This window comes from Fundulus heteroclitus, chromosome 22 (assembly GCF_011125445.2).
Source record: "Fundulus heteroclitus isolate FHET01 chromosome 22, MU-UCD_Fhet_4.1, whole genome shotgun sequence".
In the NCBI taxonomy this organism is placed as follows: Eukaryota; Metazoa; Chordata; class Actinopteri; order Cyprinodontiformes; family Fundulidae; genus Fundulus; species Fundulus heteroclitus.
In genome coordinates this window covers 11,071,431-11,098,515 of record NC_046382.1, presented here as the reverse complement: position 1 = coordinate 11,098,515, position 27,085 = coordinate 11,071,431, and the positions used below count along the sequence as shown (strand labels likewise).

Here is a 27,085-nt window from a genome sequence, read left to right as displayed (position 1 = left end):
ACGCAAGAACAAACAATCAAATAGAAAGACAACAAAGCAGGATCAGCAAAATAATATCATGAATTAATAAGTCTTCGAGACATCTTCTATACCTGAAAATACCAACAGAGGCCTGAACGAATGTATTTGTTTTAAAATTAATGCTTAATGGTGCATCTACACCATTTTGTCATTATTGAACTTTATTTTGGGCTTTCTTTAATCGTCACAGGCTCTGAAATACACTGTATTGTTTGGTTTTATGTCCCATCTGCTTTTTGTTGTCTTTGACAGGCTTGGCTTTTTTGAAGGCCATCACACAACCTTAATATTATCCAATTTAAATCATTCCAGAACCGCTCCTGATTTTTCTTTGATGCCTTTGTCCCGTTAGAACCCCTGACTGCTTCTATCTGTGGGTTTGTGATAATATTGGAGAACTTGGGGGAACTTTGTGTAATGCTTCAGTACCACTGGTAATAATAAAAACCCACAAATGATGCTGCCACCGCAATGCGTGACAGCTCGTACATTGTTTCTAGGTTTGAAAGCATTGCATCGACTCCATCAAACACGCCTCCTGTCATTATGAATAAATAACTCAACGATGATCTCATCTGGGCACAAAACGGGATCATATGTGAATTTTGCCTCTGGCGGGGGTGTAGCAATCTTGAGCCTGGTACCTGAGTTGTTCCGGATGATCCTAAGGTTGGGTCTTATGTCTTACCTCAGCAAATACAGCTGAATGGCGTCTGCAGATGTATAATAGATCCCAAAACTTCCAGTTTATTTGTTTTGCATATTTCAGCAAAAAGACAATTCAAAGTACTTTAGATGATGAAAGCATAATAAGTACATTGGAGGGGTATAATAAAGGAAAGCATGGAAAAGTTGAACTACAGTATAGTTTAAAGGGTTCTAGCAACGTATTTTGACCATAAAAACAAAACACAACAAAGCATATATTCCTCTTGAAATGAAACAATATCCTCCAAATGTTTATTTAGTCCTTTTTTGAGTCTGAAAAGAACTTTGCACCGGGCGTGATCAGCAGATATTAACATTGTTGAGCCATTTACCAGCGGTACCGTGGAGCTATAAGAAACCAAGATGGCAACAATTGACGCAGCTACTGTAAGAGCCAATTGACCGCCCTGCAACGCCTCGCAGTAAATTGATGCCTCAGCGTGGTTAAAGACCAACCAGATCTACATGGTTAACCTCTTTGGTTTCACTTCTCCGCTGGACGCTGCTGACGCAGCTCCACCACAGACATATTTATGGACGCCTCATATACGACACGATCATATACTTATAATTGTATTTAATAATTTTCTATGTCTGTGGCCTCCATTGCTTCTCCTTGTTTACTCATTGTGCGTATGTGCTATATCATACTTCTGCTCATGTGGTCTTCTTGTTGTTGTAAATATACACAAAAGCGCTTTGTTTACTAACAAATGGAGCAAAACAAACTGTAAAACACAGAAATAAAATATTGTCAGCCAACAGGGTGCGACAGTTTGATCGGAAAACCTTTATATGCAACCAGAGTGAGCTGTGATTGTATACATTTCTCATAATGAATGAGTAACTTTAAACAAATGGGTTGTTAACCTTGATTTAAAGGCACCCAGGGTTTCAGCATTTTTTGCAGTTTTCCAGGAATTTGTTTCAGATTGAGGCATAAAAATTTAATTCTGCTTCCCCATGTTTGGGTCTGATTCTGGGGATGCGGAGTAGAGTTAAACTAGACGACCCGAGACAAGGCAAGGCAAGGCAAGTTTATTTATGTGGCACTTTTCAGCTACAAGAAGATTCAAAGTGCTGAGCGGTCTGGAAGGCTGATACCACAGATCTTTCATGTATTTATGTGCTAAGCCGTGCGGTGATATTTAAACTAATGCAAGTGTTTTAAAGTCTGTGCTCTGATGTACAGGGAGCCAGTGTAAGGACTTTAGAAGCACAGCCCTAAAGATATAACAATCACGGCAGTGATAAATGTATGTAAACGTTTCACCTGACTAGTTCTGCAACATCTGCGTGTTACATATTAATGCCAAGTTCCACATAAAGTCAAACATTATAACAAAGCTCAACAGTTTTCCCTTGTTTCTAGCTGTGCTTCCATTTTGAGCTCGTTTTAGCTTCCCTTTCTGTTACGCTTCCCTTTAATGGTTTACTGGCAGAACATATAACATTTGACTCTGAAACGGTTCCGTTCTGATTCTAGGTGAACTAAGATGTCATTATACTTTGTGTTTGATCATCTTTCTGGACTCTTATCCTATCCAGAATACCTGCCAAACATACCAATTGAAACAATGTTTCCAAGTTGGTATTTGGGTTACACAATTAAACAGCCCTAACATCAACTCAATAGAGTAAAATATTGTTCTGTTCAATGAAATCCATTGAAATGGTCCAAGCTGTGGATAATATAACTTTTTGGGACACCTCTCAAGAGGCTTAATGTTAAGTTGTTCTGTGCTTTACTTAAACTTCCTCTGTAGCTTTTTTAACGGTTTTCAATTAACCAACTTAAAGCAAGCAAAGCAGCCTCAGATCACAGAATAAAATAATATCCTTTATTGTCCCTCAGGGGGGGACAAAGAAGAAACATGCAGATACACACAAGGGTACAAATGTTAAAAAAACACAACAGAAAAATAAATCATGACAAAAAAACTGACAATATCATACTCCGACTATATGAATGTACAACTACAAATGTACAAAATGTGCGTGTATATTTCTGCACAAAAACAAAAAGGCAGTCTACTTAAAACAATTGGAGAAACTGTGCAAAAACAGCAGGGATGTGAACAGTGATTCAGATTGTTAGGAGCAGCGGTGGTTCTAAACTTTATTAGCTGCTGGGAGGAAGGATCTGTGATGACACTCCTTTGTGCATCTAGGACGCAGCAGAAGGATCTCTCCTGCTCCACTAGAGCAACATCCGTGAGAAGATAGACTCTGTCCCACAGGGATGTTAGTTTTAGAGTACTCCTGCCTCCCACCACCTGCCTTGGGTCCTTAGCTGACCTTCCTGGTGAGCTTCTTCTCAGCTGTAGATAAGCTACCCCCACCATGCTTCGCAATCAGGATCATACTTGCAAAATGAAAGCAGATCAAAGAGCGTTTTTTTATTATGTGGCCTGTGCAACTTTCAGCCGTTCTTGAATGTTTTCACTTTAACGTAGGAGGAACTGCCCTTTTCCTGCTTTGATCTACTTAAACAAACCAATTGCACATATTTGGGTCTTCACTTTTCAGTGAATGTGTTTTTGTCAGTTAAATTAAAACTAGTACAATTAAAACCAATGGGTCAACTGATTACTACTAAAAGCTTTTGTTTGAGAAGAATCCATCTTTTGTTTTTCCTTCTCCAGGACCGAAGTGGGAAAGTATGCCATCTACTGCCAGCGCTCTTTAGAGCGGACCCAGCAGAAGGGTGAGAGGCAGGCCCGGCCGTCCCGTATGGAGATTCTGTCGATCCTACTGAGGAACCCGTATCACCACTCTCTGCCTTTCAGCGTCCCCGTGCACTTCCTCAACAACACATATCAGGCAAGACTAACAGGGCGTTGTGTTTTTTTGGGCCTTTACCACTCTGCTCAGCAACAACCCGAGCAAATCAAGGTGTCACCTGGCTGTGGACCAGTTTACATCACTCCCTGCCTCCTGGGATTCTTTAGTGATGACCTCAACATCTTGTCAAACATCTGAAGCCTTCACAAAAACCGGTTTGACTGTAAATGTCCTGCACAGCAGCAAGTCGATAATGATAAAAAAAACCTCTGGCTGCACTTCACAGCCGTGGCTAAAAGTAATATAAACCTTAATTGAATATTAATGTTTTCCATGTCATAATAAAAGTGATCTGAGGGCTTATGTATGAAGCATGCATACGCACAAAAACACCTGTGCCGCAACATTTTACACCCAACTTGGCATGTAGAAAAATTAAGATGGCGAGAAAGTGTTTGTTAATCCACGTACTTTTTTTATACCTGCTGTAATAATTTGCAGCAGCCACGCAAATAATAATAAAAAAACACAATGTACTAAAACTGACCAACTAAACTAAAATATAACTCCATTCAATTTTGTTAAACCCAAAGAGCATCAAACCCAAAATGTTTTTGAGCACATTAAACATAACAATATTGATATTATTGATGTTACAATAAGTAAACCAAATAGTCATTAGTTATTGCACGTTCGTTAAAGAGTCTGATAACAGAGGGGGAAAGGGAACTCTGAAAACGCTCAGTCCTGCACTGTGTTCCAGGCATCCGGCAGTGCTGCCACATCCATTTTTTAGAAGCAACTTTGGGCTTTTATACTTAAACATTCGTAGCATTTACAAGGTAGAGGTAACCTGAAAAAAATCCTGGTGATGACCCTGTTACTTATTGATCCTTCAAGTCACAGTGTTTGCAGCAGAACTGCTAAACAAGGTTGTGGACGTCTGGTCTACCAATTTCGCAAATATGGCTGTTTTATTTCTTGGAGTGATTTTGTAGTCTAAGCTAAAGCATACATCACCGTCCCCCCAGCATACTACAAAAATGGCCGAATGGGGTGTAGTACAATGCTCTGTGACCTGGAGGGGGCGGGATTTGAGGTGTGATATTTACATTTAAAGAGACGGCACCAAAACAAGTTGCTCTCAGACGCACCTCAGAACAGGGGTAAAGGTGGGGCCTGTGGGGCAACAATAACGAGGAAATCAGACCAACGCATTGCAGTTCCACTTTATAAGAAAACAACTAAATGTTTTAAATATGAAAAAGAAGGCATTAAAAATCTTATTTCCCTTTTTAAAAGTTTTTTAAACCTTTTGTTTTAACAGAACAGATTTAACACAAAACTTTGACACCATAAAATCTCATCTTTTTGTCCCCCTTCTCCTCCGTCTGTCCAGGTGGTGAGCTTTGATGCTTCAACAACTGTAGACGAATTCCAGAGTCGCCTCAACCAGGACACGGGTATGAGGAAGACTGGTCTTTCTGGTTTCAGCCTGTACACCGATGATCCCACCGGAAGAGAACTGGAACATTGTTTGTCTGGAGGCATTAAGGTGCGTCTTTTATTGGCACAACGACTCTTTCTTCCGCTCTTTACATACTACACGCCAATCATGGTGCTGTCTCTTCTGTTTTTTGTCGACAGATTTGTGATATTCTCTCCAAATGGGAGCAGGCGTCTAAAGAGCAGCATTCTGGGAAGTCTGAAAACACCAGAACAGTCCGCCTTACCTACAAGAACAGGTGAAGGATTGTGCTGCATTGTTTCCTCCATGGTTTAAGATAAGATAAGATAAGATAGTCTTTATTGATCTCACAATGGAGAAATTCACTCGTCACATCGGCTCATACAAGAAGGCGCAGAGTAGGGAAGGTGCATTCAGTTATATTCAGTGAATCTTCATATATACATAGGATCAAAAAGAATACCAAAAAATACAAAAAGAAATAGGAATGGGCATATGATGTCTTATTTACATTCATAGTGGTCTATATATATATATATATATATATATATATATAAACATATATATATATATATATATATATATATATATATATATATATATATATATATATATATATACATATATACATATATCTAGACGCCTACATACATACGTACCTACGTACGTATATATGTAGGCGGAATACCTTTATTCCTCAGTTGGATTTGATAAAAATACCAGAGTTATTGTGATGTAAAATAAGCAAGCATAATAAAAACTTTAAAAGCTTTTTTATGCAACCTTCATTGTGCACAGTTTAAATAAAACCAACCATATTTGTTGTTGGTGAAAATATATAAGATAAAAAGCAACAGCCTCTGCGCATGTCAGTGAAAACCCTTAAACTAGAACTGAAAGATGGGTGTAAAATTACAACATGTGAAACAAATAGAATTCAGAGGCATTTGGGAGACATAAATGGGGCTGTTTGAGTTGCTCTGTTTAGTCTGATTATCATTATGTAACATTTCTTTCTTCTACATTTTCCTTCCCCAGGCTTTACTTCTCTCACCAGATGAGAGGGGAGTCAGAGAGGGAGCGGTTGCTGCTAGCTTACCAGACCAATGAAGCCATCATAGCTGGACACTTTCCCATCAACAAGGAACTGGCTCTGGAAATGGCAGCCTTGCTCGCTCAGGTCTGGGCAAACGGTCCTCGTCCTCGTCCTCGTCCTCGTCCTCGTCCTTATAGCAAGCATGTTCAGCCTGAGTTAGATCGAGCAGACATCTGAAATAAAGTCCTTGAGATATTTAAAATGAGGAGTTAACATTGCCATGCACTCTAAAATGTCTCCCAGGGCCCTTTGGAGGTGAAACAGGCCCACAGCATTATAGCTCCTCCACTGTGCTTTTACACAAAAATTAACCTTCATGTTCCACCCCTGCCCCATTGAGGTTTTGTTGCAGAAATGCTCCATTTAAGGGGCCTCAGGGAAAGATTCAGTAGAGCTAAGCAAACTTTATAAATTTACAGTTGTGATGGTAGGGAAAAAACAGGCTTAACCCTGGTACGCCGCCCAAATAAATATTTTGCCAAAAAAAACGTTTCTGAACAATCAAACAAGCAAGATGTCTGGTCCTGACAGACCTGTAACTTCTTCTTTAAGAAGCTCTTCTGCCCTAGCCTCGTGAGACCATCCTGATCTCGCGAGCTTTCAAGGTTTCACTCGCAGATCAGTCTGGCTACTTTCCGTTAAAGAAAATTTGGAGCAGTTCACCAAACGAACGTCCAATCAGCGTTGGCTTTGAGGCGGGTTGAGGTGTGACGCAACGAGAAGCGCGACAGTTCAGTCTAAACAACATGGCGGCTTCAGCCGATGAAACTAGCGTTAGCGTGGCTATCGAGCAAGTTTTATCGGAATTACAGAGTATTTCTTTGCTGAGCTAACCAGCCTTTACCTGCAGCAGCAAGAGTAGCTTGGCTTGTGGTTGTTTTGGTCGTCGCTCGTAACAGAGCGACGATGAAGCATGTTGACGAGTACGTCATATGCTTCGTTGATCTGATTGGTTTATTTGGCCCGTCTATCACCAACATAGGCCAATCAGCTAACCAGTATTTTCGGCCCTTCCCAAAATTACTTCAACGGAAGGTTTCCAGATGGATATGCGGAGCAAATCCATCTGGCGGAGTCAGGAATCTTCTGTCCTCCACTCCTTACCTGTATTACAGTTTTTCTCAAATGCTAAAACACATTTCACAAACGTTTTGTCCATGTTCTCCAATGTCTAAACACAACACCCTTTTCTAAAGCTACATAAACACAACCACACCTTCTCCCTTCAAAACTAAAACTTTCACACCCAAAGAGCAGCTCGAAGCTTTCAAAAATGTAAACACTATACACATCATTACACACTACAGCAAAACAATTGAAAACACAATGCTCAATTTGTGAGAAGGTTCATTGTTTCTTTACTGCCAATGCATATTTTAGAAACTTTACAATTCTGGATCTTCTTAGAGTTCTGCAGAGGATTGGGCATTTAGATTTGTGAGTTTCATATGAAGGGTATAAATCTATAGTAAATTCTGTACACTACTGTAACACAACTCACTGCAAAAGCAGAATCTATTGCACACAACAGTACTCTTGAAAACATGATGAGGGTGTGAAGTTTTTTTTTATTCATTTTACAGTATTTACACCACAATCACTGTGCGGCATCATGTCGCTGAGCTGCATCAGGTCACATCACCTCATCCACATCACAGGCTATATTGTCTCTTGCCAGGCACCGTGGGAAAAACGCCCTGGAATGGCGCATCCACCCTTGGAAGTTCTCCACTGGGATGTCAACACATGCCAGCTCCATTGCCCTTAGGAGGTTTTCTCTAGTGTATGGTCGTCTGTCATAAACCTTCCATCTCCACGATGAGAAGAACTCCTCTATAGGGTTCAGGAAAGGGGAGTAGGGTGGCAGACAGACGTTTAAAAAGTGGTTACTGTTGGTGGTGAACCACTCACTGATTTGGTATGTTGTGTGGAAGCGTACATTGTCCCAAATGATCACATAAATGGGATGTTCGGGCCCAGGATGGTGTTGTTGGTGGTCCAGGAGGATATCTTTTAGCTCCTCTAGGAAGGTTAGGAGACGTTGGGTGTTGTAAGACCCAAGGACAGCCTGCCGGTGGACAAGCCCCTCCAAACCCATAGCCGCACAAAGAGTAATATTACACCCCCCCCCGTTGGCCAGGAACCTCAGTGATGGCTCTTTGGCCAATGATAATACGGCCTCTTTGCCTTCGTTTGTGCAGATTGAAGCCAGCCTCATCCAGGAAGAGGTACTCATGAGGTCTGGCCACCGCGTCCAACTGTAATATCCTCTGTGAAAATGTGAAAGTGCACAGGTGTTCAGAACAACAGTCAATCAGGTAGCATATTACTGTATTGTCCAGAAGTAATGTAGGCCACTGAGCAACACAGTCTGTTTACTAACTGTACTGTGAACATGGATGTATACTTACTTGCACATACTCGTAACGTAGGTCTTTGTGTCGTGCAGAGTTTCGCTCAAAGGGAACCCTATAGACTTGTTTCATCCGCATCTTTTGGCGCCGGAGAACTCGGTCTATTGTGGCCAAGCTGACATGATCAATGCCCTCAAAGTTCACATTATCGTCAATGACTTTGTCTCTGATCTACCGGAGTCTGATGAGGTTGTTCTCACGAACCATATCCACAATGGGGGTTTCTTGTGCCGCTGTAAATATGGCAACCCGCCCACCTCTATGTGGCATTCTTTCAACTCTAAAGAAAGAAACGTGTCGTCAATTGACATGTTTTACAATACAGTGACAACTGATTTGAAACTACTGTAATAGAACACTTTCACAGGCTTGTAAAATTGTATTGTGACAAAGAAAGCAATAGAGTACAATACCTGTTGTGTTGTCTGAATGCCCTGATAATGGTGGCCACGGTGAACCTACTCAGGTTTGGACGGACTCTTAGTCCTGCTTCAGCCATTGTCATGCCATGGACAATGACATGGTCAATGACTGTTGCTCGCATCTCGTCCGTAATGATGGTACGAGGTTGTCTTGCTCTCCCTCCTGGACCTTCTCTCCCTTGTTGGCCTGCTCCTCTTCCTCCCTGGCCTGCTCCTCTTCCTCCCTGGCCTGCTCCTCTTCCTCCCTGGCCTGCTCCTCTTCCTCCTCTGATGCAATTACCTCTTCCCCTGACTCTGCCTTCATCCATTGTGTTTGTTTGGAATCTTCAGCAAACTGTGCACTCTGAACTTGCTTTTATACATGTGGTCACAGCATTAGCAACAGGTGTTTTCAATTTTGAGTCGTTGTGTGTAATGAATGACGCCAGGTGTGTTCATTTTGTTCAAATATTGCTGACTGTGGCAAGCATTTTGCATCACATGAGCTTTCATTTGAGAATATGAGCAGAGTTCTTTTGCAACTTGTGTTTTAGCAAGGAAAAATGTGTTAAGATTTATGTGAATGGAGGATTGTGTTTTGTGAATTGTGTCTTCATGTGAAATGTGTTTATGATATTGGAAAATGATGGCTAGATTTAGTAAATGTGTTTAGACAACTGGTCATTTGGTTTAGAGGATTGGCTTTTGTGTTTTAGCATTTGAGAAAAACTGTAATGGTACCTGTTTGAATCCGTTGTCTGTATAAAAGACACCTGTCCACAGCCTCAAACAGACTCCAAATTCAATCGTGACCAAGACCAAAGAGCTGTCTAAGGACGCCAGGAAGAAAACTGTATTACCTGCACTGGGCTGGGAAGAGTGAATCTACAATAGGCAAGCAGGTTGGTGTGAATAAATCTACTGTGGGAGCAATTGTAAGACAATGGAAGACAAACAAGACCGTTGATCTGGGGCCCCATGCAAGAGTTCATCCTGTGGGGTCAAAATTATTATGAGAACGACGAGCAAAAATCCCAGAACTACACGGAGGGACCTGATGAATGACCTGCCGAGAGCTGGGACCAAAGTATCAAAGCCTGCCGTCAGTAACACGCTACACCGAGAGAGACTCAAATCCTGCAGCACCAGGCATGCCCCCTGCTTCAGGCAGGACAAGTCCAGGCCCGTCTGAGGTTTGCTAGAAAGCATATGGATGATCCAGAAGAGAATTGGGAGAATATCGTGTGGTCAGGTGAAACCAAAATAGAACTCTTTGGCACAAACTCAACTGTTGAGTGTTTGGAGGAAGAAGAATGCTGAGTTGCATCCCCAGAACACCATACCTGCTGTGAGGCACGGGCGTGGAAACATCATTTTTCTGGAAAGGGGACAGGCTGACTGATCCGTGTTAAGGGAAGAATGAACGGGGCCATGTATGGTGAGATATTAAGCTTCCTCCAATGCTCAGTGAGAGCATTGGAGGAGGAATGTGACTTAGTCTCCCTGCATGACAATGACCTCAAACAAACCGCTCGGCAATGAAGGAGTTGCTCCGTAAAAGCATTTCAAGGTGCTGGAGGGGCCTCGCCGGTCTCCAGACCTCAACCACATAGAAAATTTGTGGGTGGGAGTAGAAAGATCTGCATGGAGGAATGGGCCAAAAATACCAGCTACGGTGTGTGCAAACCTGGTGAAGAAACGTTTGACCTCTGTCAGTGACTGAACACTTATTTTCCACCATAATTTACAAAAAAATCCTTTAAAACTCCAACAATGTGATTTCCTGGGGGGTTTTTTTGTCGTTTTTTTTATCTCGTTTTCTCAGATAGTTGAAGTGTACTGTATTTTTCAGACTATAAGGTGACCGGATTATAAGACGCACTAAATATTCTTCCAAATGTGTAATATCACTCCGCCCCTCCGCATACACACATACTACCTGAGAGGGAGAGCTATCCGTCTCTATCGGGAGGACAGAGTAGTTGGACTACACTGCCCTGTTTCTAACATAATGCCAAAATAAACGTAACTTTTATTTTGAATTAACTTACTTGGTTTATTGTTTCTAGCGTGTACTCCTGACATTACAGCTCAGGGGTCCGATCAGGTAGTGACACAGTGTACCGTAACGCTCTGAATATCCATTGAGCGGAGCGGCTTTGTTGCCAACCAAAGTCGTACTTATTACATATTTTTGAGCGCATTGTACCACATAAAATTGGTCAATAAGCACAACGGTAATCATATGTAAGGAGCACCCGATTATAAGACGCACCGTGAATTTTTGAGAAAAACTAAGGATTTTAAGTGTGCCTTATAGTCCAAAAAATACGGTACCTGTTGAACATTACAGACCTCTCTTATCTTTCTAAGTAGGAGAACTTGCACAATCAGTGGCTGACTAAATGCTTTTTTTTTTGCCCACGGTTTTCTTGTCTTTCCCATTTTGTAGAGTAGCCAAGAGCTACAGTGTGATGAAGAGAGACTTACACCGTTTTTTTTGTTCTTGTTTTCAGGTGGAGTTTGGAGATTTTGAACGCTCCTTTGCCTCGGGATCGGCTCAAAGTAAGTCCAATCAGACTTTGAAACAAGTGTTGGACAGATTCTACCCTAAACACTACCGCAGGACCTCGCCTGAGGAGCAACAAAGGTAAAAACAGTTTGTTGTGCACGCTTTTCTTCCTCACAGCATGAGCCATTCTGGTTTAGCTGCATACTTTTTTTTCTCAAAGCCCCCCAGTCCTATCAGATCTTACTGTGATAATTATGTCTTATAGGAGTGCATGTGCTGTTTTTCCTCTTTTAGACAACTGATGCAACGTCTATCTGCCCGCTGGGCCTCCCTAAAGGGGCGGAGTTCATCTGAGTGCGTCAGGATCTACCTGACCGTTGCCAGAAAATGGCCGTTTTTCGGTGCTAAACTGTTCCAGGCAGAGGTGAGGGAGGGCTTGGCACAGCAGCAGCATAAAGAAACCCAAACTCCATACCCAGGAAAAGATCCAGTAGTAACGACTTAGGGTGCTTCACTTTTTACTTTGAAATTTAAAACAAGGCACAAAACTCAAAAAAGTAAACTGTGCTTAAATATGAGCAGGGCATATGACTATTACAGGTAAGGTAAACCCTCCTCACATTCCAGGGTTTCATGCTTCAGGATATATAATTAAGGCAAGTTCATTCATATATCGCTTTTCAGTAACAGGATGATTCAACATGCTATTAAGTGATCTGTGGCCGTATTCACAAATGTTCCTACGACTCTTAGTGACGTCATTTTAGGAAAAATCTTAGAATTGCACTAATTCTTTTTCCTACAATTTTACCTTGGTAGGAAAAAAGTTATTCATAAAGCATCTTAGGCTTTAAGAAAGCTCATAAAGTGACCGCATTGAGGACTAAGGCCTCCATACGTGGGTCGCGCTATATATAAAAAGCAAAAAGATAGCAGCTCTCTGAGAGGACTGAGAAGCTTTGTGGATACGGGCATAGGTCTATAAAAGGTTCCTAAACTGTTTAAGTTTAAACTCAAAAGCCATAAAAACAAATGGGCGATTTGCCAAACTCAATATTTATTAAGCAAGAATGAAGCTAAAATAAAAGAAGCTTCATGGAGAAGCTTCAGGCGCTCTCAGGGCGAGCTAGACTTTGACTAGGCCATTCTCGTCTTTAATGCAGCATCAGTGCTGTGTTCAGTATCATTGTCCTCTTTATGACCCAGTTCGGACCAGGATTTAGCAGATGGCCTCACGCGTGGCACCAGAATACAAACTATCCAGATCCTGTGGCTGTAAAATGAGCCCACAGCACCACCCCTCCAACCCTGTGTTTGTGCTGATAGGCTGAGTTTGATCATAACATAATGCGTTATGGTCAAACTTCTCCACCCCTACTATCTTAAATAATTTTAATTCTAGTTGCTCACAACATCATATGGAAATACAGTCGCGCTTAAGTCTGTTTCCATCCCTTTTTTCAGACTACATCTCCCTCTCCTGAGTCGGGTCAGAGTGTTTGGCTGGCGGTGCATGAAGACGGGATCAGTGTCCTGGAGCGCAGCTCCATTGTAAGATGCTCTTCTGGAAAGGCCGTGCAGTCATGAGTGCTTTTGGTTTACGGCCTGTTGATGTCCTAACATTAAAAACACGCAACTTTTATGTGCTGCTTAACGGTTTGCCCTGTGTGTCAGAAACTGCTGGTGACCCACGCCTACAAGAACCTGGTGACTTTCGGAGGCTGCAAGGAGGACTTCATGCTGGTGGTGGGCCACAGCGCCGGTACGAACGCCAGCAAAGACAAACCCGCGGAGAAGCATCTGTTCGCGATGGACTTCTCCAAGGCGAGTAACAGGCAGATGCATCTGGTTCTTGCTATAAGATAAGATAAGATAAGATAAGATAGGCTTTATTGATCTCACATTGGAGAAATTCACATGTCACATCGGCTCAGTAATCAATAATCAGAAGAAGGTGCCAAAAGTAGGACAAGGTGCATCAGGTATATACAGTGTGTCCTCGTTTATACAGTGGATCAAGAAAGAAGTAGATAAAAATAGAATAAAAATACAAAATAGAAATAAGGCAGAGGATCTCTTATGTACATTCACGGTGACTTATATACATGTGTATTGACATATATTCAGGTGTAATAGCAGCAGAAGTCACTTCTTTAGGATTATTGCACAGTGTATTAAATGGTTATGGTTAAGCTCAGACGTTTACGTCCACTCCTCATAGGGGATAAATGATTTATCAGTCAGTGATGAGGTGCTGCTGGGAGTTTCTGCTCTTGGCATGGAAATAAATACTCCAAATAAAGGTGAAAATGCTGAGGAGCTCATTGAAAATCCCAGATGAAAGGAAAGGAGTGCAGGTGAGACCAGAAGGGAAGCCTCTCTGATGACGACCCCTGCCTAAAAAAAAAACAAAAAAAAAACCTCAGCTGATATTTACAGATCAAGCATAATAACAGGATTTAAACTGTTTAGCCAGAGTGAGAAAAAAGGTGGTTGCAGGAACCAAGGCGAGGCTTTTAAACTTACAAACATAGCGTCACCTGTAAAGCATGGCGAGGGCAGAATTCATACTGTGAGGCTGTTTCCCTGCCGGTATTTTTGGTGGATGGCCTGAAGATGGAGAAGCACTACCTAATTCATACATCTCACCTCAAAATAACAGAAAGATGGCTAAAAGGTGGACTAAAGTGGGTGTCCCAAAAAGACAGAGATCCCAAACCCGTTGGAGAACAGGTTCTTGAATGGATGGAGCAGGTTGTTTTTTCTCACCGGCTGACACTCCAAGGTGTGGCACCCTGTGATCCATTCAAACTTGTTCTATTCAAAAGCTTCAATAAAACTATGCAAGGCTTGAGACTTGAGTGCGTCTGGTTGGTTGTGTTTTCTTCCTGGAAACAGCGGCGCATGGAGCTACTCTGCCATTACCCTGTCGGACATAGAAAGTATTCCTGGAACAGTGCTCCTGTGCTCTTTTTGTGCCTCTGCTCTGTCTTCTCAACCCCCACCCCCCCACCCCCAGCTAGTTCTGCTGGAGGTTTTTTTCCTCCCTGTTAAAGGGCAGTTTTTCTCTCCACTGTCGCTTCATGCATGCTCAGTATGAGGGATTGCTGCAAAGCTATCAACAATGCAGACGACTGTCCACTGTGGCTCTACGCTCTTTCAGGAGGAGTGAATGCTGCTTGGAGAGACTTGATGCAACCTGCTGGGTTTCATTAGAGAGGAAACTTTATGACCAACCTGTCTGGATGATTTGTTTGAATTTGACTTTAAGTGCCTTGAAATGACGTGTATTGTGAATTGCTGCTATATAAATTAAACTGAATTGAATTGAGTCCAATAACCTGCTCTCTCTAAATAACGTCAGCACCCCCTATGTACTTTAGATGAAGCCTCTAAAAGGGACACCCAGTGCCTCTATCTCCATCTTGGAACTATATTAAATGCTCAACCGAGGCAACCAACTCTTATTTTTTTTTTAAAGTTGCATCATTTCTCACACCCTGGGAAAAGAATAGACCAGATGAATCTCTCATATCCCTAAGGGTAATTAAATTATTCCCACAGTCGTTGCATGTAAACTCTTGACTGAACCTGCAGAAACAGAAACAGGTCACGTGTGGCGACTTTTAGCTGTCATCACCTGTAGCTCACTTGTTGTCTCTGTTTGGGTTCTTAATGGCACAGATCAGGGAAATCACCCTCCTCGTCTCCAGTTACATCAACAGCGCTCACCAGCAGAAGGCCGCCGCCCACCACCTGTCCGCCCCGGCTCTGATGGCGGCCCAGCCCGTCAGCCTGAAGAGCAAAGAGCTACGGAGCAAATCCCCGCCGGCGCTGGGACGGCCCAGCAAGGCCCCCACGCTGCTCTGATGGACGCCGAACAAACACCCCGACGTTGTTCTAACATGAAAAATCAGCTTCGTTTTGCAACTCAGGCTCGGTTATTTGTGCAAATAGATGGTCGCTTCAGTTCCTGCTGAGAATGACGGGCAAAAAAAAAATAAAGGAACCGTTTGGTATACTTCAGTATTACAGAGCAGCTGAGTGGAAACCAGACCTCTGCACTGTGAAACCTACTTAGAGTACAGTAGGTTTTATCATCTGCTCTAAGTAGATGTTTGCTTGTGAAAGAAGGTAATGGTATTTATAAGTCTGTTTGCATTTTTTTTTATTTTCAATACAGATAAGGAAAAGTGAAGCAATTTTAAGATACTATCTATGTGTTAAAAATCCATCTCCTTAATAAAATTGATCAATCTGGTGTCAACCAATGACTGAGCTAACGAGTAAATGCTCTTTCTTTGCCTGGAAGCTCGTGGTACAAACTTTAGAGCAAGAATGAGATTTGAATATCTTAAAAGTCGATTTAGTTTTTATCCTTTAGGACCGATACCCACCCCGCAGCAACAGAGACATGTGTTTTACTCCAGGCTGCAAGAACAAGAGTAAATTTGCTTTCAGAATTTAATATTTTCAGAAGAACCTTCTTCTCCAGGAAGCTTTCTCAATTCAAAAAGCCTGGAGTAATGTGCAGTACCAAGCGTTATACTGATGCCTGACAAAGGCCTTGTAATGACTTAGACAACATGCAAAACCTTGTAAGCCTTTACTCCAGACTTTTTGAAATGAGAAAGCTTCCTGGAGAGGAAGCGAAACGTCTTCAACTACGGAAAACAAGTCCAGTTGCTTTGTTTTTTTACTTTGTTTGGAATGACCATGACCTGGATGACTGAGAATCTTCACTGGCATTTCAGAAGAACCCAAGTTCAGAACTACTGAAAGGTTCAGCCCAAAACGTGCATCAATAACAAGTAGCAAGAACACAAAGATAATATTGTTCTCGTAGCTCTGAGAGCTAGAACACATTTCTATCTCAGTGTGTTTTGTGGTTAACCTTTGCCCTGGGTCTTGCTGTGTCACCTCTCAGTAAACTGGACTGGAACCCCCTGGACCGTCTCGTTTTCCAGCTCATCAGGTGAGGGAATCTTAGCACAGCAGCTGGATTTAGGGCCGTTCTTCAGAGGAGGCTCGGCCCATTTTCATCTGGTTCTGGTGTTGGATATGACGGTTCTTCGCTTTTTGAATATAGAAACCAGGTTATCAAAGAGTACAAGAAGCTATCTTGCTGAATAAGCTGGATTTCATATCCACTGCAAGTATGTAAAGGAAAACGTTTACTTGAACCTGTATAACAGAGTTCTTCAATCCCAGTCGTCCAGTTCCTGTGTCCTGCAGCTTTTAGATGTGTTCCTGGTCCAACACACCTGAGTTAAATGGCTCAGTTAGCTCTTCCGCATGCAGTCAAGGGCTCAGAATGAAACCCATTAAACATCTGTAATGTGTTAGATTTTATATGGCAAGATAGGATCATTTATAGAAGACATACATTGACACAGTCACAACCATTCAGACACCTTTTTTTTTAAATTAGAGACAAAACAACATTCATGTAAAGGACAAGAGGCTGTTTTTGGCTCATCCAAGAGGTCCACTGAGGATGTTGTACAGCAAGGGTGCTAAAGTCCAGTCCTCAAGAGCTACTATGCAGGAACTTAAGGATGCATCCCTGCTCTAATAGCAGCATTCAGTTATTCTTATTGCTATTATGGTAAAAGGCCATTCATTTGTCTCTGGTCTGGACGCATAATAAAAGTTGCAGAATGGTAACTAGACTTCAAGGCATTTCAGGTTTTGAAGGTGCAAGAGTGATCAGATGGAGATACGTTCATTGCAAAGAGCTTGGTTGACTTGAAACGCTTTATATCCAAAACGCCGTGAAAGAGTCACGTCGGTCAAGAGAGTGCTGTAGAGGAGGGGCAGACGGGACTGAGCTCAATGTGTTTCTGTGTTAGCAATGATTAACTCCAAAGAATAATGTGGCGTTGCTTCAAAGCGGCCTCACATGCTAGAAACCCGCTGCTGAGAGTGATGCAGCTGACAAGAGAAGTGCATCAATCACTTCAAGGTGAGACGTTCAGCTGTGGCTGTAGGAGAAGAAAGAATGTCCAAAAGTGTTCAGCAATCACAAGGACCGTCTGCGACAAATGACCACTTGTCCCTAAAACGTGTTCATAATTTATTGCATCTTGTTTTGTAGTCGTTCAGTTTAACATTGTTGTAACTTTGCTTCATCTTTGATTTATGGGTGGGTGTGTTTGTGGGAGCGTTGTGTTGCTGTTTACATCCAAGCATAAGTTTTTTTTGGAGGGGAAAACACTATTGAATCGTTAGTTAATTCACATTTTCCCCTCCGTTTAAGGTACGTTTCTGGTAAATGATTGCTGGTCATGTTTCTTCCTATATACTAACTCACCATTGTTTGTCCTTTTGTTCGCTCGTTATCCCTCATTGAATGCCACTCTGGGTGTTGCCACTTCATTTTTCTCTCTTGGGCTCCACCCCACGCCCTGGGAGGTGAAGGATCATTGGTTAGGCTCTGAGGGTCTACCAACTCAGTATCGGTCATTCAATGCCTCGACGATTTTTACGTTTTTTTTGTGATCCAGTCTCAATATTTAGCATATTTTGCTATCCAGTTCCACCGTCCCATTTGCTTTTTTGAGTGTAAGGCAGCAGGTGGATTCTCATCACTCAATGCCTTCAGCACCACAGGTTCGCCTGGGCATTATGGAAGTGCTTCCCCATCCGTAGCTTGTTCAGAACCCCAACGGAGCCACCAGGGGCGGTGCTAGACATTTGGGTTTCCTAAGGGCAAATGCAGTTAATTTTAGTTAATTTTGGTGAAATTCCCTTGGGATCAAGTGTCTGTCTGTGGGATTAAAACAAGGAAACCAATAAAGTACAATGAATAAAATGCAAAAGTGGGGAGTGTAATACAGAACTAGGTCTATTAAGTGTTGGTAGAATTGTCAAAATAGGAATTATTTTTGTGCTGTTTTGACATGTGTTTTTTTTAATGCAAGCACACCAGAAAACATCAAAAAAGGTCTGACTTTACAGAGGAAACTGACGCAAATAATCATGATTAGTTTTGTTTTCCGGAGGTTCATGAGCAGGAGTTTATCAAAACCTAAAATCTAACCACCGCGTGTTAGTCCCTGTAACTGTCTCTTTGCTGAGATGACTTTGTTTGATAACTTAGATCGGCTGTCCTTATGCTCAGTCATTCGATGCACTCAAGTATTCAGCCAAGACAGCTAATTCCCTCTCTTCTTTGGGGAACTTCTTTTCTACCGTTAACTGGGCAGAAATACCCCGATGCCCTAAAGGTAAGCCAAGAAAGTGAGTTTTGTGACTCTCTTTCTTCGCTGCGTCTTCATCTTTGCAGCTGATCTCTGCCACCAACCTTTCAATCTTTTTGCGGCCATCTTAACAAATGAATCATGTCCTTTGGACGTGCTCATCGGGGCAGCCAGTCTTCCTGGCATTTCCCTTGACCTCGATGGACCACCGCTTGTCGGAGCTGTCTTCAGTAGAAGTACAGAAGCGTCAAGGGTCTTCCACTGGGGCATTTGTGGCTGATTGATGATAGGTTCTGGCATTTAATCTCCCAAGTGTGATAAAACTGCCTGTAGAGAAACAGCTTCACCGGGAGGCCGATCCGCATCAAGTGAGTCTCGGCAACCTGCACTGCACTAAGCAAACTCTTGGTTCTTTATATTCTTCTTCCATGGTTTTGTCTTTTCTTTGTCGTCTCAACTGTCTTCCCTCTAGTGGCTTTTGTTGCGCTTGTTGAGCTAGTTGGCTGCTAGCTTCATTATCTGGTTTTTGTCAGTTGCCTTCGATAAAGCTCCTTCCTCACCCACTCGCTATGTAGTTATGGCAAGGATTGTGACGAACAGCATTAAGACCTCTTGTCTTTAAGTTCTCTTTAATGCCTGGTCATGTTTCTTCACTCATATCCCTTGTCTAAGCAATTTATTGTTTAGCTGGTCCTGCTGCTTCCCTTCTCTTTTGGATAACGCTTATATTCATGTTTCTTTTGTCTTCCGTGTTTTACTCTGAGCCTTGCAACACAATTTAACTCCGATACATGTATCTGATGTTAAATTTGTGGAGCTGAATGACAATAAAGTCTAAGTCTGTCTTTTTTCTTTATTAAACAGTCAAGCACACACATGTTAGCATACACGTTTCACATCAGCATTGTCTGTTGTAGCACAATGTTACGTTCACCATTATAACGACTGAATTTTGTTTAAGGTTACACTCGACTGTAAACATGTTATGTCTCTTATCACATCATCAATCACCCATTGGTTTTGGCTATATTAACTTTCTGCAGCATGCTGCGTGCTTGTACTGCTCACTTTTCTTCGCACATGCCCAAAGAGCACACCAATCTGAGTAGGAACCAGAATCATTCATTGATTAGGGTATAATTTGTTCATACTTAATTAGACAGAAAATTCCCTTGAGTTTTATCCATGTTACTAATCACAATAATCACTAAATAATAATGCTTCAGGCCTCCTTCTGCAAGAAAACAGATACATTAATTATGCACTTCATTCTTAGGTCTGTTTGCACCCATAATCCCGTTTTTTTGTCACATTTCTGAGGTTGTCTGTGTCTCTGTGATTTATGCATGGAAACATGGAAAGATCTCACATCAACTTGACATTCTATACCCAGGACAGGTTTATGGGAGGGGCCAACCCAGCACTTCCTCTTTGTCTAGTTTTATGATGTCATTGCATCATTGGATACAATCAAAGGAAGGTTCTTTGACCTTTTTAGATGTATTAGGTGGTGGACTATTGAATTCTGCAAACCCATTTGGTTGTGTAGATGAGTTTGTAAGTTAAATTAGCGATCTTCTGTTTCTTTGTTTAGATTAGATTCTTTTGTATAACCTATTTTCTAAGTGTGCAGACGGATGAGGCTCAGCTGTATTTCGGTTCTGTATAAAACCAGAAAGCTGTTGCCTACCTGTGGCTTAAGATGGAAAATTTATGTTGTCTACCCATCGCCTTGTTTTAGTTGTCCCACATAATCATTCTGACGAGCTCACGTAACGCCAATGTATGTGGTCGTTCCTTGTAAGTTTCTGCTCGCTAGCTGTGCATGTGCACTTCTAGTGTTATGTATCCGGTTAGCTTAGCCATTAGCTTCAGTGTTAGCCATTCATTATAGCTCTGCTGCTCTCATTATATACTTTGAACATGGCTGAGAGTCGCAAGAAGCAAACCTCGTACAAGTTTATGAGAAGAAGAGGAAGGCATCAGTAGACAGAAATAAGACCAGAGTGGATTTGAGAGATTTTTTTTCCACAAAATCCCCCAGAGGAGCGGAAGAGCAAGGTAAGACGGTGTTGAGGATGCGCAGTTATTCAAAAAGGTACTTGGGGAAACTTCCAGAAAAATTGCAAACCCTTCCTTTGAGGAAACTACCAAGGAGTATTTAAAATTCATTAGGTACAAAGTCACAAAGATGAGCAGCAGAAGACTGGTGCAAAGGTTTTTTTTTTTACCCTAATGAATCCTACTGATTGTTTAGGTCGTCTAGAGAGGAAAAGCTGAGCGCTACCATAATTCCTGTTTGATGCAAACAGTGAAGCATCCTGATACCATCCCTGTGTGGTGTTGTTACTCCTCATAGAAGTGGGCCTTCATCGAACTACTACCATAAATAAGGAGTGGAATCAAATATCAACTAAGACGAGCTCCTAAAACACTGGATTTTCCAGTAAAATAGAGCTCCATGTCACAAGGAAACAGTTCTAACAAAGTGGCTCAAAGTTCAAAACCTATGGTTCATTCTCAAACAGAAGTAAATATATATTTGCTAAAAACATTTAAACCTGTTTAATTTTTTTTACCATTAAAATGTTACTGCTGAAGCTTTCAGTCTGAGTAATTGGGTCTGAATCATAAGAGAAGCAGGTTTGCTGAGTTGGTTGAAAGTTGTTTGTATGTTTATAAGTAGGAAGTAGGCTTTGCGTTCTAGTTACTGAACAGCCAGGACAGCGCTAAACTCTAATCTCATACGCCCTTCAGGGCCTTTCTGTGAAAGAGAATACCTGGAATCAACAGACTCACATCTGCTGGCCAGACTTTCTAGATTTTCCTCAGCATTTTTATTTAAACCCTTCATGTTTGGATACATAGGTTAACCTAAGAATGGTTGGTGAGTCTTATTGTCTGCAGCTCCCACAAATAATGAAACACTGCTGAATTTGGCCGTGATGGACTGGCGACCCGTCCAGGGTGTACCCCGCCTCTCGCCCAGTCACCCGGCACGGATAAGAGGGAATAGACGATGGATGAGTGCTGAAACTGGCTTTCAGTTTTTTGAAGTGAAATGCCATTGTGGTATCTAGGCTAATTTAGCTGTTTCATGATCTAATTTTTGGCCTCTTCAACTGAGGACTATCCTTTACTAAACGCATGTTCTTTAAAGGAGAGCACCAGGTTAAGCGCTTTGTCGACAGCTTAAGCGTCACAAGTGCAGTTTTACCTGAACTAAACATTGTTTTAGTGGTCATGACAGACACATTCAATGAGTTTTTAATGCATGTGGGTCCAGGCAATAAGTGAAAAACTAAAATACAGATCTGGTGAAATATTAAAATCAACGTGATGTGGCAAATATTATTGTACCACCGTTAAAGCATTAGTGGACATGTTTTCGTTTCTCCACATTGTAAGTTTGGGGTTTAAAAGAGAGATTTGCATCCTGTTAAATCCAAAAGGACAAACATGCGGCAAAAGGTCCTGTCAGACCAATATTGAAGTTCTTAGCCTTTTTGTTTTGTTTTCTTCCTGTGGTAGAAAACTCACACCGCACATAGCCCTGAACACATCATCCCCATAATTAAGTACTGTGGTGGCAGCATCATGTTGTGGAGATGTTATTCACAGACTGAGAAGGTGAAGGGAGTTAAATGAAGGACACTGCTGGACGAAATCGTGCTACAGGCTGTGGAAGACTTAAGACTGGGGCAAAGGTTCACTCTTCCAGCAGGACAACCACCACAAACAAGCAGGCAGAGCTTCAAAGAAAATACAATGTTAGTGTTAAAATGGACCAGTCCTACACTTGTGTTTTGAGACTTTTCGACTGAGCTGAAATCTTCAATAAGAGTGGTTTAATAAATAAATAAAATCAGTCTGTATGAATCTGAGAGAAACATGCTAGCTAAGATTACAGACTGAAAGAGACTGGCTCTCCCAGTATTCTCTCGGGGTGGGGGGGTTTATGCCGAGTTTTGTACATTTCCATTGGGCTTATCAAATATAATTGTTACTGCAGACATGTCACTAGTTTTAGTAAAGTCACAATTCCCATAGAAAGCCACCTGACTGGACAGAAACCTTAAGCTTAGTAATTTTCCTGCCTCCTCATTGGTGCAAAGCAGAACCGTCATGTCGATACCTGCAGCAGGTGCTGGCAGCGAAAGGCACGCCCTCATTCCTGCAAAGCCGCTGGGGGAGGGGAAGATATGGCACCTGAACCTGCCTCAACAGGCTGGAGACCTGCTTTTGTGGCCTGGTTGCTATGGAGATGAAGGGGACAAACTGGGTGAGGCAGGACCGATTTGAACAGCAGCTAAACAACCATGCCTCTTTACATTTCCAGGAAAAGATTAGGGGTTTTAACAGCAAGTTTCACATCTGCTTCTCAGCATTTATGTTGCAACTGGAAACTTTTGCTCCATAACTTCAGTTTTACATTCCAGACTTTGAATATGCCCCCCCCCCCCTCTTTTCTTTTGTATGCAAACATTTGGCATGTTTTAAACTTCAGCAACCGGACAGACCAGTTCGGCATGCGAGGCAGTTCTGTTCTTACAAGTTCTCAGTAAAACAGGTGGTTTCACCGTTTAACCTGGGAAGTTGTCGTTCTCTCATTTCCAGTTTTAAAAAACAAAAATAAATTTGCCAGGTTCCAAAAAAAAAAAAAAAAAAAAAAAATTAAATATAAAAGTAATTTAACCCAAGCACCTTTGTATTAACAGGAAATGAAAGGTTAAAGTTTACTGCTCAGGTTCACTTGAGTGAACACATTAGACAAAACTGTCAATCTAACCTAAAAGCAATGCAACATGTTGTATAAGTCAAGCAATGCTGGAGTTTAAAAAAAATAAAAACCACATCCACAGGTGCCACACCCAGGTAACCCTCAGTGGAGCTGCAATCTTCCATTGAAGCTGCAAGTAAACATGTATTCACCTGATAGTAATTGTAACATAAGTGGTTATTGTTCCAGGAGAAATTTGTCCTCCCCCCCCCCCTTTCCTGATAAACTGTATTTAGCACATTAAATAACTTGAACCATAGAATTTTAAAAGTCTTTATTAAAAAGGCATCATAAGAAACTGTACAATAAGGAATTTATAGCTATTGAACAGATTCTAACATTAAAAACACATGACATCAGGCACAGCTTCAAAACAAAACAAAAAAACTGTCATTACTGGATACATGTACCAAGAGTTTCCACAAGATATAAATAAATGGGCAACCAGCATAAGGGGAAAAAAAACAAAAAAGTTCTGGAAACAATCTCCATTCCTCATGTAGAAGATCAAAAATAAAATGGCACGCTACTCGGGCCAGTCCGGCTCTTCATCGACTTGCTGCATTACATGTTGTCCATCTCCCTTTGCTAGATTTTATAGAGGGAAAAAAAAGGCATGTCATTGATCAGCAAAATATTTGGTGCAACAAACAGTTTTATACTGAAGGTTTACAGGAAGCTGCTCCTACCTGGGTCTTGGTGTACCTCATCTTCTTGCGATTAACAAAGAACTGCACCAACACAGAAGGTAAAGATTAGGGCTCGACAAGGTGCCATGGTAAAGATTGCCATTTTAATCCTAGATAAAATGTACACTCACCAAGATCAGAAGGCCTATGACCACAGCCAGCACGACGACAACGATGACGGCAATGATGCCACCGGACAGGTTCTTCATGGTGAAAGTCGGAGCCTTCTCGTCCACATAGAAAACCTCGATCTTTTCCATCTTCAAGTTCTGGGGGCCGGAGTTGAGAGTGAACGGTTTCTGGTCCAGGAACAGAGGGAGGACCTTCAGCTACGAAAAGAAGAGAACATCAGCCAGAGTGTCATCAGCACCTTCATGTTAAACGCTCACACTTTGACAAGCTTTTAGGATCTTACATCTTTCTCCATGTAGTAGGCCAGGTTGCCAAGGTTAATGGTGCGATCGGTTTTCTCCTTCTTCAGGTCAGCCACGATGAAGCGACCAGCAGGGTCATACTGGGAAGGAAAAAAAAAAAAAAGTCAAATTTCATCATGATCATCCCATTTACCACAAGGTGAAGACTTTTCCCACGCGGAGGTTAAAGATTCTCACCTGAACCTCAGTCACCAAATTCTTGTCGTAGCCATAACGGGTTTCAATGATGTCACGCATTGCACTGTTGGATGCAGAGGAGGTTTCTATTAAGTCTAGTCATAAACATACCGTAAAGAAAATACTGGAAATACTGAACAAAAACTTACGTTTTCAGAGAGGCTTCATCCACCTTCCCACTCCCTTCCACTTCTTTGTGCTTCAGCTGAAGACGGACCCAGCTGGAGTTAAAAAAAATATATAAATTTAAATGTCAAATTACAACATTTACCCTGGCACTAACTCTTAACGTCAGAGGTTTTACTCACTAGGTCTCCACCAGCTCAGAGCAGTTCATGTTCTTGTCGCCCTTGTCGGTTCTGCGAACCCCGGCGCTGTTGACGCACCAGTACTCCTCGGTTTTGTTGTTCTGCTTGGCCTTGAATTTGCCATCACGCTCACACTCCGGGTCGTAGATCCCGTCGTTGTCCACAAAGGCGTCCTCGGTGGGCTTTCCAACGATGGTACGGGTGTCGAGTTTATTTCTAGCTCTGTACATCTCAGCCTTCATCAGAAAGCACTTAGGAATCACTTAAAATATATTTAAAAAAAGTGGAAGATCATGAGAACATAACCAAAAAAACAAAACAAAAAAAAACAAAAAACACAGCAACACATGAGGAAGATGTTGATTATACTCACATTTGCTGCAGTCAATGGGTTGATTGACATTGTCATCAATCATGAGTTTACATTCACATGTGCCAGATGTTTCTTCACAAGTGGCCCATTTCATTGTTTCACATTTACCTAAGCAAGACAACAAGTTTGCATTAGTCAATGGTTAACACCCGTGACAAATGACTTTTCCCTTCACCTTAAAAAAAAATATATATGTTACAGTGGTTTCCAGCACACATTTCAACCCTGATCAACCGCTAGGCAGCGCCAGCAGGTTTGTTTAACACCTGGGCGTTGGTTTCAGCAGTTTCTGGTTTCCTAAGAGTGGGGTAGGGCTCCCAACCCCCACCTTTTACCAACCCGGATGTTCTATTGAACAACCCTACAGTTTGCCTTTCATGTTTGCAGAAATTAAAAAAAAAAAAAAAAAAAAAAAAAAAAAAAAAAAAAAAACAACACACACCCACCAAACAGGTTTAAGAGTTACATTAAAATAAAGAAGCCAAATAAAGATAAAGCAGAAAAAGAATCATGAGTTAATTTTACTTACAAGATTGAGCGATTTCCACAGCTGCAAATACAGCCAGGGCTAGAAGGATTAAACCTTTCATGATGATTTTCCTCCAAAAAAACAAAAGGTTCCTTTAAAAAGCGTCTCTGTCTGTCCGTCCGTCAGCCGCAGAGGTCACCCGCAGAATGAAGAAGGCGCACAACAATACTTCCTTTTAGCTCCTGACACAGGTGTGTCAGCAGGGAAAACCTGTTTGCAGAGAAACTTCGGCGGGAGCGCGCACGCACACAACGATCACGAGCACGGCTCAGGTGGAAGCGAAGAGGTAAATTTCCCGGTAATTGTAATCCGTTCGGTTGTTTTTCGCCCAACTGACAAAAACACCTGTTGTCGAGTACATTTATAAGAGGAGCCGAGGTTAACGTCACTCCCTAATTTGCGTAGGCGGTGGACGGCGGGGGAGGGGTGTGGCGGAATGGGTGACGCTCACCTGGTTCCGGTGTGACCATATTTGTTTTCTGTTTCGGTCGCTCTTACTCTCTGGACTGATTCTCCGCTTTCGGCTGTGAATGATCCTAAAATCTCATTTTCTTTCTGTCTCGGTTCCGTTTCAAGATACGGCAGCGACATTTTATATAAGTTTTATTTTTTTTAATGTCAAAATAAAAAAAACCCCACTAACTCTAATAAGCGTCAAAAGGCGTTTCAAATGATACCACGTTCAGATGGTGTGGGTAAAATATGATAAAGCTAGGCATAACACACGCTCTCGTTTCTTTCTCACTCGAAATCAATCAACTGAGTTTATTTATGGACCTACAGTTAATATCGTATAATCTCACTTTACTAGACAAACAGCTTCGATTAAAAAAATTACATGGAAATATATGTACCATTGATTCATTTATACATTCAATATTGGTTATTTTTCATTTTTGCCAAAAGTATTACAAGCAGTTACAAGCAGGACATTTAAGGGATTATTGTTGTCATAAATAGGAGGTTTGTTTTTAATGCCACATCTTGTGATTTTTGGTTCCCACCTTGCCCTCTTTCAAGGGGGAGCAGTTTAGGTGTGGGACAGTTGGAAAGAGAGAGCTCACTGTGCTGAGGTTCTGTGTATGCTCTCCTGCCATTTTAAACCAGATGAAGAAGCTAAAAAAAAATACACCTGTAGTTGCAGACTGGAGAAGCTACCAAGCAACAAATAAGTTTTACAATAACATCC

General features: G+C 41.8%; 2 protein-coding genes and 1 long non-coding RNA gene across 3 annotated transcripts in view; 1 reads left to right on the top strand and 2 right to left on the bottom strand.

Moving 5' to 3' along the window:
- plekhh2 (pleckstrin homology domain containing, family H (with MyTH4 domain) member 2) overlaps window positions 1-15,680 on the top strand; it is a 45,881-nt gene extending 30,201 nt beyond the window's left edge. Inside the window, exons 21-29 of the mRNA XM_021316335.2 lie at window positions 3,375-3,552; window positions 4,913-5,068; window positions 5,161-5,258; window positions 6,020-6,161; window positions 11,409-11,542; window positions 11,699-11,828; window positions 12,869-12,955; window positions 13,079-13,228; window positions 15,089-15,680. Of these exons, the coding sequence (XP_021172010.2) occupies window positions 3,375-3,552; window positions 4,913-5,068; window positions 5,161-5,258; window positions 6,020-6,161; window positions 11,409-11,542; window positions 11,699-11,828; window positions 12,869-12,955; window positions 13,079-13,228; window positions 15,089-15,274 (1,261 nt within the window). The 3' untranslated portion in view covers window positions 15,275-15,680. The remainder of the gene's footprint in view (window positions 1-3,374; window positions 3,553-4,912; window positions 5,069-5,160; window positions 5,259-6,019; window positions 6,162-11,408; window positions 11,543-11,698; window positions 11,829-12,868; window positions 12,956-13,078; window positions 13,229-15,088) is intronic.
- Window positions 7,639-10,139, bottom strand: LOC118557082. The gene is made up of 2 exons (XR_004927576.1): window positions 8,489-10,139; window positions 7,639-8,347 (listed from the first exon to the last, which is right to left on the bottom strand). It is a non-coding gene; the product is annotated as an uncharacterized LOC118557082 (long non-coding RNA).
- Window positions 15,681-23,645: 7,965 nt separating the features above from the next.
- Window positions 23,646-26,240, bottom strand: epcam (epithelial cell adhesion molecule). The gene is made up of 9 exons (XM_012862415.3): window positions 25,897-26,240; window positions 25,368-25,475; window positions 24,995-25,256; window positions 24,836-24,907; window positions 24,687-24,750; window positions 24,491-24,589; window positions 24,207-24,404; window positions 24,076-24,117; window positions 23,646-23,974 (listed from the first exon to the last, which is right to left on the bottom strand). Exons 1-9 carry the CDS (start codon window positions 25,955-25,957, stop codon window positions 23,951-23,953), a joined length of 930 nt encoding a protein of 309 aa, XP_012717869.2. The 5' UTR covers window positions 25,958-26,240; the 3' UTR covers window positions 23,646-23,950.
- Between the last annotated feature and the right edge of the window lie 845 nt (window positions 26,241-27,085).

What these genes read in the sequence shown, in the direction of transcription:
- epcam (XM_012862415.3), bottom strand. Translation starts at nt 25,957, where the DNA reads ATGAAAGGTTTAATCCTTCTAGCCCTGGCTGTATTTGCAGCTGTGGAA. An exon ending in ACCCATTGACTGCAGCAAAT is followed by an intron (nt 25,257 to 25,367) that starts GTGAGTATAATC and finishes ATATATTTTAAG; the next exon opens with TGATTCCTAAGTGCTTTCTG. An exon ending in TCTGAGCTGGTGGAGACCTA is followed by an intron (nt 24,908 to 24,994) that starts GTGAGTAAAACC and finishes TTTTAACTCCAG; the next exon opens with CTGGGTCCGTCTTCAGCTGA.